This window comes from Neovison vison, chromosome X (genome assembly GCF_020171115.1).
Source record: "Neovison vison isolate M4711 chromosome X, ASM_NN_V1, whole genome shotgun sequence".
In the NCBI taxonomy this organism is placed as follows: Eukaryota; Metazoa; Chordata; class Mammalia; order Carnivora; family Mustelidae; genus Neogale; species Neogale vison.
Window position 1 is genome coordinate 62,858,339 of NC_058105.1, and position 15,069 is coordinate 62,873,407.

The 15,069-nt window shown below is 33.8% G+C and overlaps 1 protein-coding gene across 3 annotated transcripts in view; it reads left to right on the forward strand.

Moving 5' to 3' along the window:
* Positions 1–15,069, forward strand: part of BRWD3 (bromodomain and WD repeat domain containing 3) — a 220,690-nt gene that overhangs the window by 189,106 nt on the left and 16,515 nt on the right. For all 3 annotated transcript variants that reach the window (XM_044235761.1, XM_044235763.1, XM_044235764.1), the window contains 6 exons: positions 635–775; positions 1,700–1,771; positions 3,412–3,564; positions 4,558–4,721; positions 5,065–5,162; positions 5,716–5,874. In XM_044235761.1, coding sequence (XP_044091696.1) covers positions 635–775; positions 1,700–1,771; positions 3,412–3,564; positions 4,558–4,721; positions 5,065–5,162; positions 5,716–5,874 — 787 coding nt within the window. The remainder of the gene's footprint in view (positions 1–634; positions 776–1,699; positions 1,772–3,411; positions 3,565–4,557; positions 4,722–5,064; positions 5,163–5,715; positions 5,875–15,069) is intronic.

Here is a 15,069-nt window from a genome sequence, read left to right on the forward strand (position 1 = left end):
CACTTCCCTTCCATAGTAATTAGACAAATTCTTATTTTATATAAGGAAAATTTTCTTTGAAATACTGAAAGAAATCTTATAAAAAGGCATCAAATGGTAAAGGCTAGAATGGACCATGACAACAAAGGATATATAGATATAGATATAGATACTCAGAGCATATGGATAATATGGATATATATATATATATATATGTATATACACACACACACACACAACAAAAGATATATATATACACATACATAATTAATAAATAGATAATATATAAACATATATATGTTTGAGTTTTGAGAAAATTATAATGCCATTGTTAAGTATACTTAACTACCAGTAAATATTAAGGCATTAAGATGATTAACCTTGTAAGGAAAAAAAATATGTTCCTCTGTGTTTTATTTGTGGTTCAGATTTTCTTAAAATGAAATTTCAGAATACTAGAATTCTTGCTATTTCCATGAATATACTGTCTAGTTTTTATTATATATATTTTTGTCAGGCAGAATGATGTCTAAATTAAGAAACTTAAATAACAGCTCCTCTATGTTACATAGATTTATTAACATAGGAACGCAGGAGAAAATCAATGAATAGTTAAGAAAAGAGCTTTTATATATAATTATGTTAAAATCTACAGGTCAAATGCCGAGGCAGAAAACAGTCTTTAAGGTGTAATCCTGATGCTTGGAGAAAACAATGCAAAGAACTGTTGAGCCTCATTTATGAACGTGAAGACGCAGAGCCATTTCGACAGCCAGCCGATCATCTTTCTTATCTAGTAAACATACACTTGTTTAACAACTTATCTAGTAAACATACACTTGTTTAAATAATTGCCAATATGTAATTTCCCCACAAATATACATGCTAAAATATAATTTGAAGCCACTTTTCCTCTTTTTTTCCTTCCTTCTTTCCTCCATCCCTTCTTCCCTCCCTACTTCCTTCCTTCCTTCCTTTTTCATATGTCTTTTAATTGTGAAAGTGGGTAGTATGATTAATGATAATGAAATTCCAGTCATGTACTTTGTGTATAAATTATATAGTTGTGAACCAAATCTGAATCTAAATATCTTTGCAATCCCTTCCTGCTTTCATTTTGGATATTTTTAAATAAATTTTACTAATTTCTAATACATTTCTACTCACTGGAGACCCCTCATAACATGTCAGCCTGTTTAATTTATACTTAATGTGTTATCCAGTAGGATCACTTAGAGTAATTAATGTATGCCATATTACTTTTCATCAAAGATAAAAACATGAGAACTATTATAGGATTCTTTTTTTAGGAGTGTATCTGTTGAATAACTGTTCAGTGTAGATAGCAAATCAGTCTTAACTTTTTCAGAGAAAAGTTATAGCAGTATTTCAGAAATGCATCAGACCATCCTCTGAAATTAGTAAACATAAATGTTTTCTGCATACACAGGTTTTAGTTGGGAAAAAATATTCAAATAAAAAACAAAATTATGTTCAACGAAGCTCATTTTGTTTGTAAGGAGTTTGAGTAGAATAAATTAGTCTTGTGTTTCTCATAGTAGAGGACAACGGTGAGTGTAGAATTCTTTCATCTTAAAGTATAGTCAGTAAAAACCTAAATCCTATTTATTACCTAAAGCTTTAAATCATTATTGCTTTGCCAACTTGATATTTCGTTGTAGTAGTCTGGAAATAAAATATATCTTCTTTACCCTAATAGGGTCATCAAGAACAAGAGGGAGAATCTTCAGAGTCAGTTGTTGCAGAAAGACAAGAGCCGTCTCTTTCTGAGGTAGACCTAGGTTTTCTCTTAAAAGACATGCACTGGTTGTTTTTATATTGTTCTACTTTTTAAAATTTCCATACTGTAAATGAAACTTTTATAATTTGTAAAGCTGTTTTCCAATTCTTCGTACTTTTTTTGTCTTTGATTTTTTTTTTGGTGGTTTATGTTTTTGTTTCATTTTGTTTGTTTGTGGGGTTATTTTGGTTCTTTTAAGGTTTTATTTTTTTTGAAGATTTTTTTATTTTGTTTAGATTGAGAGAGACCACAAACAGTGGGGAGGGGCAGAAGGAGAGGGAGAGAAGCATACTCCGCGCTGAGTGCGGAGCCTGACACAGGGCTCGATCTCAAGACCCTGAGATCATGACCTGAGCCAAAGCCAAGAATCAAACGCTTAACCAACTAAGCCACCCAAGCACCCTTGTGTTTTTGGTTTTAAATCATCATGTGTTTCCAAGTATGTTCTTTATGGCATTTGCATACAAATAATTGTTTCTATAGACCTAAAGTTACTGTAGTGGAGTAGAAAACATTAATTGCACAATATGTCTGTATTGCAGCTGATTGTATCCACTGGGACTTCATTCAGCCACCTTATGGGATCTTTTGAGTTTTGGTTACATTATACAAGTCCAACATACTTCTTCTATGAAAATCTTTGTTTCATAAGCTATGTATGTAGGAATATACTTTTGTTGTTATGATTTAAGACAAAAATATTTTTAAAGATAGATTAAGAGCAATTGTGGTCTCTTACACTTGGAAAAATATTTTCACTTTTTTTATAATTAGTTATTTATAATACACTTTTCCTCTGCCCATTCTTCTGGATTTTTGGCTTCTTCTCTGAAAGAAATGTAGTGAATGTTACTTAATGAATTTAAATGGGATGAGAGATCTAATAATGACTATGGTTTTCACTCCAAAATGTTTTGTTCTTGATGGTTATGATATATATAAGTATGACTTTTAGATTACATTCTATATGATAAACCTAGGCATATCTTAACAAGACTTGACAGATTTAGGTTAAAATAGAATCTTCTCCCTTCCCTAATCAAAATCAAACTAATTCATAATTTATGAGACACCTCCAATGAAGCACAAGTGTCATATCCATTAAAAAGCAAAAATATAGGAGCTAGGCACAGACATGTCCAGTTTGACTTTGACCTTCAACTAATGACATTTTAGGTAGAATGCCCTCCTATCTAGAAACAGCTTGGAAATGTGTAATTAATTTGTGACATGGAACTATTTAATTATATGTGAATAAACCCATCTTATACCTTCATTGGGCGCTTTGCTAGGCAATTGGGGGCTCCTTCAGCCTTTAAGTAAAAAATGGAATTTTGTATTCTGTAGGGATAAAGCCAGTGGCTGTGCATTTTCTATTCTGTCTCTTGAGAGAATCATATGGTTATCGATTTCCGGGTGAAGGCTAAGACTCTCCCAGAGACCCCTGCTCTTTTCCTGAGCTACCAAAGGAATTCTGTTTAAATGAATGGTTTTGATTAGAGTAGATAGTTGGCAGTTTGAAAAGCAGTGTGTTTATTTCATGGTGGATTGGTGATGCAAATCTCAGTACCATTGTATTATGTAGTATTGTTACCCAGCTTGTATATTTAATAACACATTCTTCCTTGTAGGATTTTCCAGATATTACAGACACGCCTATGGACTTCAGCACTGTGAAAGAAACTTTGGAAGCAGGAAATTATGGTAGTCCTCTGGAATTTTATAAGGATGTTCGCCAAATATTCAGCAACTCCAAAACTTATACCTCTAATAAAAAGTCAAGGGTATGCAAAAAAAAAATACTCTATGGATTAATTACTTAAGTATTTACATATATATGTATATCAGGTAGTTTTCTTTCATTAGTTTTAAAACTGTTTATACTTTCTAAAGAAGTATATTACAGTTCTGACATGGTTACTGGAGTGTGATACTTTCCCTATGTTTTGTTAGAACTTAAATATCTTCTGAACAAAAAAGTAGTAATAATAATTTTTGTTTTTTGTAATCACTGGTGTCTAATTAACTTTTAAATCAGTTGTGCACTAGATATATATTTGCCCACTTTCAACTTGTATAAAATGAATTTTCACTAATTTCTGCAGGCATAATTTTTTTCACTTTTGGTTTTCTTCCTACATGTGTACGACATATGTTTATATACTATTTGAAACTCTGAGTTTCATATTTTGAAGCCCTTTATCAACTTACATATTATGAACATTTTCCCATGTCATTATGACTCTTTGAGAATACTTCTAATGTCTCCATAGTATTCTGCTTTGTGGTTGTTTTATGTTACTTAACCAGTACCCTAGTACTTGAGATTTAGGTGGTTTCTAGTTTTTAACTTTACATGAATAATGCTGTGGCTTTCATCTTTAACATCCTTGAACATAATTGTTTTGTGTGTGCAATTCTCTGATATTTATTTAGAATAAATTCCCAGAAGCAAAATTATTAGTGAAAGGATCAATATATTTTTAATATTTTTGGTACATAATGCAAATTTTATTTTAGAATGTTGTTCCAGTTAAAATATTCACTGGCAATTTATGAGAATCTTTTTTCTACCCTTCCCAACGTTTGATATGATTTTTTTAATAATCTTTGTTACTTTCTAGGTGAAAATGATATTTTAATTATTTAGGAAGAGATTTTCAAGTATATGAAATTGCACATTTATTTTGTCTGAAAGATTGACGCTGATGCTAGTCTTAGGTATATTTATACTTTCTATTTTATATAATTAAAGTAGTTGATTTCTACCTTTTCAGATCTATAGCATGACACTGCGATTATCTGCCTTATTTGAAAGTCATATTAAAAATATCATCTCTGAATATAAGTCAGGAATGCAGAGTCAGAAGAGGAGGCGGCCACGGTACAGAAAACGTCTAAGAAGCAGTAGCAGCTCATTATCTAGTAGCAGAGCTCCTAGGTATGTTACACATATGTAGGATTTTATGTTTTAAGGCACTTTGTATATATTATCTCATTTTTTAAGGTTTATTGAATAGTTTGAGAATATCCAAAGACCAAAAGGATTTTTTTAAGAACTCTTATTATTGTGTAAAGATGGAGTTGGTAACCCAAAGCTTTGTTTATGTGGATTTTATTATGCCAAAAGCTATTTTTTTTTAATTTTGATGATTACCAGTTTGAAGCATTTCACTTAAATTATAAGGCATTTCTTTGGTCAGCTTAAGCAATTGTATCATACTGTCTATCATAATATGTTGGTAGTAGAAAAAATGTTCATTTTTATATATTTTAAATTGTAGTCCCAAAGGGAAGCAGAAACAAATGAAGTTGCAGCCTAAAAATGACCAGAATACCTCAGTGTCTTATGCCAGAACTAGCTCTCCTTTCTCGTCTCCTGGTAAATATCTTTTGTTTTTGCTGTTCTGTATTTCAGTTTAATACTGATATTAAGCATGTAGAAGAGGCAGCATGATTTATAGTATGAAAAGCATTGGATTTGGATGTAGAAAGTTGTGCTTTATTCCCATTTCTTCTGTGTGACCCTGGATAAGACATTAGGCCATAGAATTCAGTTTTAATTTTAAAATGAAAGTATTGAGACTAGATGAATTTTGAAGTCTTTTTGTTTTACAGTTCTGTTAACTATAATTTTTAACTCTATAATATCTCAGAGCACTCATTTACAACATATTTGCAAACATAAAAATTAAAAGTTCATCATCTGGGGAGGTGGTTTTATTGGACAAGTTTTTCTGACATTCTGTGCTTGAAAACTTAATGATGTGATAAGATATTTTTTCTCAATATATTCATAGTTCCCTCTTCAGACAGCTTGTATTTTTGATGTTGGAGTAAAGTAACTGAGTGAGATATAGTTTTAAAAACAGCTTGTTTAATTTTCCTGAAAACATGCTAATGTATGTTAATATTACAGTCTTTTTAAATGTAAGTTTCAGATGCTGCTGAAGGCCTTTCATTATATTTACTGGATGATGAAATGGATGGGCCATTTTCTTCATCAAGCTTCAGTGGTTATAGCAGAAGTGGAAATAGCCATGACCCAGGGAAAGCCAAATCATTTCGGAATAGAGTTTTACCAATTAAACAAGGTAGGAAATAAATATGGACAGGGCATTTATTCTCTGTTCTCTTTTGGTGACAGGTGAATTATTTAAAAGCTGATGTGTTTAGGTAGTAAAAATTAGCATTCCCTTATAGTTAATGCCAATTTTAATGTTGTGTTAAATTTGAGTAAGATAGGGGTTCATATCCACAATCAGGAAAAAACCATGAGCAGATTTCAATAACTACTTCAAAATATATTTTAGTCTTTTAAAATAAAATATGAAATAATAAGGAGGAAAAACTAAATGAAGAGGTATTTCAAACCATATCCTTTTTTGAAATTGAGATAGCCCTTAAAAATATAAAGCCTATCTAAAGATGATTTTGGAATTTTTTCCTTTGTTAGTAATATAGTTTAATATATGAAACATTTTTATTTTTTGTAAATTTTGATGAATGATTAAGTAGCATATCCATTATTGTTGAACTATCAATGACTTAAAAATGGACTTTTCTAAACATATAATTTATATTGGTATATGAAAAGTATTGAAATATTTGATTACTTTAAAATATTTAGTGCCTTTATTTTTCCCAATTTGTATCTTTCTTCTCTTCTCTGATTGTGCTGCACATTGACTACTCGTGCCACTTTCTTGTCTTTTTCCCCTCCCCTTCACTGTCAAGCTATTAGAATAGCCTTTATTTCTTGTTTCTCTTTTCTTTCTATCTAAAAATTCCTTTATCCTTTATTGCCTGGCTTCTAACACCACCACTCTCCAAAAGCTGTTCTCTCCAGAATCACCTATTCTCTTTAGTAACCAACCAGTGTTCTGTTCTTAAGTCTCTATCTCCTTGATTTTATCTGTCTTTACATACTATTAAATACCCCTCCTGGGAACTCTCCTGCCAGGCTTCTTTCCTGATCTTATCGTACATCTCTGTTTTCTTACATTTCTGTATTTTCTGTTTCTTTTCTTTGACTGTACTTACCTCCTATTTGCAGAGTTTTCCACAGGTTTCTTGATTTGTTTGTTTTGGGCTTTTTTTGGGGGGGGGTCTTCTGCAAATTATCTGGTAACTACATCAATCATCTTTATGCTGATGACTCTCCAAATTCACATATCTAGCCCTAACATTTTGTTATTCTACCAGTTTTATCTCCATGTGCTTCCTAAGATAATTTCCTTGGGTGCTTATCATCCATCTTTCTGTGTCAAACTTACTTCTATATCTTCACTCACTATTTTAGTTAATGTCACCACCATCTTCCTAGTCATCCAACTTAAAATCTTGCAGTGTTCTTAGACACTTCTTTTACCCCTCATATCTAGTCAGTTGCTAAGTTTTGTGAATTCTAAAACTTTTTAATACCGCCTAAATCCTTTGTCCACAGTTTCTGTTGCTATCACCTTAGTCTCTAGCCTACTGTATTTCTTAGTCTGGGCTGTTACAATATGATACCACAGACTGGATGGCTTAAAAGCAGATATTTGCTTTTAGCAACTTTATTGAGTTATCACTGACATATAAAATAATGTATAGATTTAAAGTGTACAACTTGATGTCTTGGTATATGTATACATTGTGAAATGGTCACCACAAACTAATTATAACAGATCCATCACCTCTACATAGTTACCCTGTGTGTTAAAAGTTAAGATCTCTCCTTTTAGCAAATTTCAAGTATACCGTATGGTATTGTTAACTGTAATCACCATGCCAGATACCCAGAACTTATTTATTCTGAATAACTGAATTTTTATACCCTTTGACCTGTGTCAAATAAATAAATTCATCTTCCTCCAGCCCCTAGCAACCACCATCCTACTCTCTGTTTTTATGAATATGACTGTTTTCGATTATATACGTAAGTGACATGCAGTATTTCTCTTGCCCCATCTTCCTCATGCTGCTTAGCATAATACCTTCCCAGCTCTGAACATGTTATCACAAATTGCAAAATTTCCTTCTTTTTAAAGGCTGAGTAATATTCAATTGTGGGGTATGAGTGTGTGCATTATATTTCTTTACATTCATTTATGGAAGGACATATAGATTATTTCCGTATTTTGGCTATTGTGACTAATGCTGCAGTGAACATTGGAGTACAGATACCTCTTAAAGACCCTGACTTCAGTTCCTTTGTATATATATCCAGAAGTGGGGTTACTAGATCAAATAATAGTTGTGTTTTTAATTTTTTGAAGAACCCCCATAAATATTTCCATAATGGCTATATTAATTTTCTCTTTCTCCACATCCTTGCCAACAGTTGTTATCTCTTACCCTTTTTTTTCAAAGAAAGAGAACTTGGCCAGTAATATTTATTTCTGTAAAACAGGGTGAGTGTACAAAAAGACCACTACAGGCCCATGTATATCAGACATTTCCCATTCTCTGCATTTCCTCCCTCAGTGGCAAAGTACATGAGACCTGGGAAGGATGAAGGGTACTGGTACAGGGTGTGGATGATGGATGGAAGAAGCAGGACAGTAGGACATAGACATGTGGTATCATGCCCACAGCCATATTGGGTGCTGACCTTCCTTAAAAATTGTTATTTTAAATCCCGTTGGTTAAGGGGCACCTGGGTGGCTCAGTGGCCTAAGCCTCTGCCTTCCGCTCAGGTCATGATCTCAGGGTCCTGGGATTGAGCCCTGCATCGGGCTCTCTGCTCAGTGGAAAGCCTGATTCAACCTCCTTCTCTCTGCCTGCCTCTCTGCCTACATGTGATCTCTCTCTGTCAAATAAATAAAATCTTTAAAAAAATAAATAAATCCAGTTAGTTAACATACACTGTTATATTAGTTTCAAGTATATAATATGTGATTTAGTAGTTACATACATCACCTGGTACTCATCACAAGAAGTGCACTCCTTAGGGTCACCTGGGTGGCTCAGTGGCTTAAACCTCTGCCTTCGGCTCAGGTCATGATCTCAGGGTCCTGGGGATCGAGCCCTGCATCGGGCTCTCTGCTCAGCGGGGAGCCTGCTTCCTCCTCTCTCTCTCTCTGCCTGCCTCTCTGTCTGCCTCTCTGCCTACTTGTGATCTCTATCAAATAAATAATAAAATCTTTAAAAAAAAAAAAAAAAGAAGTGCACTCCTTAATCCCCGTCACCTATTTAACCCAAGCCCCCCACACACCTCCCCTCTGGTAACTATAAGTTTGTTCTCTATAATTAAGTCTTTTTTCTTGATTTGTCTCTCTCTCTTTTCTTCTTTTTTTTTTTTAAAGATTTTATTTATTTATTTGACAGAGAGAGATCACAAGTAGGCAGAGAGGCAGGCAGAGAGAGAGGGAGGAGGAAGCAGGCTCCCTGCTGAGCAGAGAGCCCGATGCGGGACTTGATCCCAGGACTCTGAGATCATGACCTGAGCCGAAGGCAGCGGCTTAACCCACTGAGCCACCCAGGCACCCTCTTTTCTTCTTTTTGCTCATGTGTTTTGTTTCTTAAATTCAGTGTATGAAGTCATATGGTATTTGTCTTTCTCTGACTTATTTCATTTATGTATTACTTTCTAGCTCCATCCATGTCATTGCAAATGGCAATATTTCATTCTTTTTATGGCTGAATAATATTCCACTGTGTGTGTGCGTGTGTGTGTGTGTTTTCATGCATGTGCGTGCACATTTGTGTACATGTACCACATCTTCTTTATCCCTTTATTATTCAGTGGATACTTGGGCTCCTTCCATATCTTGGCTGTGGTTGATAATGCTGCTGTAAACATGGGAGTGCATGTATGTCTTTGTATTTTATTCTTTGGGTAAATACCCAGTAGTGTGATTGCTGGATCATAAGGTAGTTCTATTTGTAACTTTTTGAGGACCATAATGTTTCTCACAGTGACTATACCAGATTGCATTCCCATCAGCAGTGCAAGAGGGTTCCATTCTCAACTTCGCCAACACCTGTGTTTCTTGTGTTGGTGATTTTAGACATTCTGACAGGTGTGATGTGGTATCTCATTATAGTTTTGATTTGCATTTTCCTCCACAGTAAGTGACGAGGAACATCTTTTCATGTGTCTTTTGGCCATCTGAATGTCTCAATGTCTTCCTTGAAGAAATGTCTGTTCATATCTTCTGCCCATTTCTTAATTAGATTATTTGTTTTGGAGTGTTGAGTTTTATAACTTCTTTATATATTTTGGATACTAACTCTTTATTGGATATACTTGAAAATACCTTCTCCCATTCAGGAGGTTGCCATGTAGTTTTCTTAATTATTTCCTTCATTGTGTAGAAGCTTTTTATTTTGATGTAGTCCCAATAGTTCCTTTTTGCTTTTGTTTTCCTTCTCTCAGGAGACATATGTAGTAAGAAGTTGCTACAACCAGTGTCAAAAAGGTTACTGCCTGTGTTTTCTTCTAGGACTTTCATGGTTTCAGGTCTCACATTTAGGTCTTTAATCCATTTTGATTTTATTTTTATGTGTGTTTCAAGAAAGTGATCTACTTTTACCCTTTTGCATGTTGCTATCCAGTTTTCCCAACACCAGTTGTTGAAGAAATTGTCTTTTTCCTATTGGATATTTCTTTCCACTTTTCTTTTCAGCACCATATAGCTGTAGGATTATTTCTGGGTTTTCTATTCTGTTCCATTATTCTGTTTGTCTTTTTTGTGCCAGTGCCATACTATTTTGATTACTAGAGCTTTGTAATATAACTTGAAATCTCTAATTGTGATGACTCCAGCTTTGCTTTTTTTTTTTTTTTTTTTAATCAGGATTTCTTTGGCTATTTGGGGTCTTTCCATTGTCAAACAAATTTTAGGATTGTTTGTTCTAGTTCTGTAAAAAAAGGCTGTTGGTATTTTGATTGGGATTCCAATAAATCTGTAGATTGCTTTGGGTACTACAGATTTTTTGATAATACTTATTTTTTCAATCTATGAGCATAGAATGTCTTTCCATTTCTTTGTGTCATCTTCAATTACTTTCATCAGCATTTTGTAGTTTTTATAGTCAAGGTCTTTGACCTCTTTGGTTAGTTTTATTCCTAAGTAATTGTAAGTGAAATTTTTTTCTTAATTTTTCTTTCTGCTGCTTCATTATTGATATATAGAAATGAAGCAGATTTCTATACATTGATGTTTTTATCCTGTGACTTCACTAAATTTGTTTATAAGTTCTGGCAGTTTTGTATGTGTGTGGAGTCTTTCAAGTTTTCTGTATACAGTATCATGTCATTAGCAAATAGTGAAAGTTTTATTTCTTCCTTCCCTATTTTGATGAATTTTTTAAATTAATTTATTTATTTTCAGTATAACGGTATTCATTATTTGGATGAATTTTATTTCATTTTGTTACCTGATGGCTTTGTCTGGGACTTCCAGTACTATGTTGAATAAAAGTGGTGAGAGTGGACAATCCTTTTCTTGTTCCTGACCTTAGAGAAAAAGCTCTTAGTTTTGCCATATTAAGGATGATTTTATTTGTGGGTTTTTCATATATGGCCTTTATGAAGTTGAGGTATGTTCCCGTGAATCCTACTTTATTGAAGGTTTTTATCATAAATGGATGTTGTACTTTGTCAAATGCTTTTTCTGTGTCTTTTGAAATAATCATATGGTTCTTATCCTTTCTCTAATTGATGTCATGTATCACATTAATTTGTGAATGTTGAACTACCTTTGCAACCCAGAAATAAAACCCACCTGATCATGGTGAATGATTCTTCTAATTTATTGTTGGATTAAGTTTGCTACTATTTTGTTGAGGATTTTTGCATCTATGTTCACCAAAGGTATTGTATTGGCTTGTAATTCTATTATTAGTGGTATCTTTATCTAGTTTTGGTATCAGGGTAAAGCTGGCCTCATAGAATGAATTTGGAAGTTTTCCTTCCTTTTCTATTTTTTGAAGTAGTTAGAAGTGAATGGGTGTTAACGCTTGTTAACTGTTTGGTAGAATTCTCCTGTGAAGCCTTCTGGCTCTGGACTTTTGTTTCGTCCTTGTTTCTGATTTCTGATTCAATTTCTTGGCTGGTTTTAGTGTGTCCAGATTTTCTATATCTTCATGTTTCACTTGTGATAGTTTATATGTTTCTAAGCATGTACGCATTTCTTCCAGGGTTGTTCAGTTGGTATATTGTTGGTATATATAGTTTTTCATAGTGTTCTCTTATGGTTGTTTGTATTTCTCTCGTATTGGGTGTTATTTCTCCTCTCTAGTTGTGATTTACTTGAGTCCTTTATCCTTTTTTCATCTTAAGTCTAACTAGAGATTTATTAATTTTATTGATTTTTTTTTTCCAAACAACCAGCTCCTGGTTCTATTGATCTGTTCTGTTATTGTTTTAGTTTCTGTATCATTTATTTTTCCTCTCATCTTTGCTGTTTCTCTCTTTCTGCTGGCTATAGGTTTTGTTTTTCTTTTTCTAGCTCCTTTAGGTATAAGGGTACATTGTTTAAGATTTTTCTTTCACCTTGAGGTAGGCATATATTATTATTACCCTCCCTCTTAGGACCAGTTTTGCTGCATTCCAAAGGTTTTTGACCATTCTGTTTTCATTTTCATTTGTTTCCATATATATTTTATTTCCTCTTAATTTCCTAGTTGACCATGCATTGTTTAGTACCATTCTATTTGACCTCCATATATTTGTGGTCTTTCCTCATTTTTTTCTTATAGTTGACTTCTAGTTTCACAGCATTATGGTCAGAAAAGATGCATGGTATGACTTTGATCTTCTTGAACTTGTTTAGGCTTCTTTTGTGGCCTAATGCAGCATCTATTCTGGAGATAGTTCCATGTACACCTGAAAAGAATGTATATTCTGCTATCTTAGGATAGAATGTTCTGAATATATGTGTTAAATCCATCTGTTTCAATATGTCATTCGAAGCCATTATTTCCTCATTGATTTTCTGTTTAGAGGATCTGTTCATTCATGTAAATGTGCTGTTAAAGTCCCCTACTATTGTTGTATTATCATCTATTAGTTGCTTTATGTTTGTTATTAATTGTATATATTTGGTTGTTCCTATGTTAGATGTATAAATATTTACAATTGTTTTATATTCTTATTGAACTCTTCATCAGCTGGTGTCCTTGGTCTCTTCTTACAGTCTTTGTTTTAAAACTAGTTTGTTCTTTATAAGTATCGCTACTTTGGCTTTCTTTTGACATACATTTGTATGATAGATACTTCTCCATCCCTTTAATTTCAGTTTGCATGTACCTTTAGGTCTAAAATGAATCTCCCTTATTTGAGGAAAGCATCTGCATCCTGGAGACTGACTGGGAAGCCCAGGCTTTGGGTGAATGTACTAACCTCTGTCTATAGACTTCTTCACAGCCTACTCCTACCTCCAGCTCCTGGGCCCGAGCCATGCCTTCCAACCCAGCTGTCCGTCCATGTTGTAGATCACCTGCCCCCGCAACCCATATCCTTCTGTCCTGCCCATTTCTCCTGCCTAATGGGTTTTTGTGCCATTTGGGTACTTTTCCATAAGTTGGCCCTTGTATTCATAGAGACTTTAAAAGATTTTTGATAGAAACCAAGGACCTCCTTTCAGTTTCGAGCAGGTTTATCTCTATATTCCAACCCCAAAAATTATGTACCTTTCTAGTTTAGTCAAATTTGTGGAAGTCCTCTCTCCCTTTCCCGTTATACATTCTTAGTCCTATGTTACCTTTATGTCTCAGAAATGGTGAAATGTACATCAATCCAATAAAATACGAAATAACCCCCCAAATATAGATAAATAAGCAAATAAACACATAAAATGAATCTCATCATAGGTACCTTGTAGATGGATCTCATTTTTTTAATCCTTTCTGTTACCCTATGTATTTTGATTTTAACATTTTTTAGTCCATTTACATTCAGAGTAATTATAGATAGGTATGTATTTAGTAACATTTTTAAGACTTGTAGTTTTCTGAAGATTTTCTCTGATCCTTTTTTGTCTTTCTCTTTCATGTTTTGCTGATTTTTTAGTGATATATTTCTCTTTATTCTTTGCATATTTATTAGAGGTTTTTAATATATGGTTACCAGTACATTTATATGTAACCTCTTGTATATATAGGAGTGTATATTAAGTTGGTAATCCTTAAGGTTGAACTCATTCTTTACTCCTCTCCCCATGCTTTAAATACATGTTGTTATATATCCTTTTATCTTATGAGTTCCTTTCCTGATGTTTTCACAGAAATATTCATCTTCAGTGCTTTAATGTTTCCTACCTTTATATTGTAACTTTTGGTCTCTCCCTTATTAAGGGGACTCAGAGTCCCCTTAAATATTTCTTGTAGGGCTGGTTTAATGGTTATAAACTCCTTTAGTTCTTGAAAGGGGAACTCTACCTCTTCTTCTTTTCTGAATGATACCCTTGCTAGATAGAGTACTCTTGGCTGTAGATTTTTTCCGTTCTACAATTTGAATAATCATTCCACTCCCTTCTGTTGAAAAATCTCCTGCTAGTCTTAGGGGTTTTCCCTTCTATGTTACTATCTTGTCTTGATGACTTAAAAAATTTCTCTTTATCACTGTATTTTGCCAATTTAATTACAATATGTCTTAGTATAGATCTGCTTTTGTTGGTCTTGTTGGGGATAAGTCAGTGAGTTCCTTATACCTATTCTCATTTTGCGTATTCTTTTCTCTGTCTTTGGTTCGGCTTTAATACTTTACGTCATTGTGTCTTCTAGGTTACTCATTTGTTCCTCTGCTTCTTCTGTTTTTCTCTTCATTCCATCAAGAGTGTTTCTCATTTTGTTTATCGTACCCTTTATCTCTCCTATGTTCTTCCTTATCTCTGTGTTAAGGCTCTCAATTCTGTCTTTCACTTTTTTCTCAAGTCCTGTGAGGATCCTTATGATGGTTTCTTTAAATTCTCTATCAAGCATGTTACTTAGAGTTCACTTCAGTCTCTGGCCATGGCCTAGTCCTCTTCTTTCAATTGGGATAAATTTCTCTTTATCTTCATTTTGTGTGCCTCTCTTTGTGTCTGTGAATTAGGAAAGTCATCTGTGTCTTTTGCTCTTAAAAGTAGTGACTTTATGAAGAAGGGCACCTTCAGTGCAGAGTCTCCTGTTCACCAGAACCTGTCCCTTCATGAGAGTATCCTTTGTGTGTTGTTTATGCCTTGCTGTCGTGTCCGAGTCACTTTCCCTTTCAATGCAGTCATCTGAACGGACTCTCTGCTTTTTCTGGGCTGTGCCTGCTCTCTGTGGTATTAGTGGGACCAGGCAGGCCAGCTCTGGGGGATATGCCCACCAGGGAA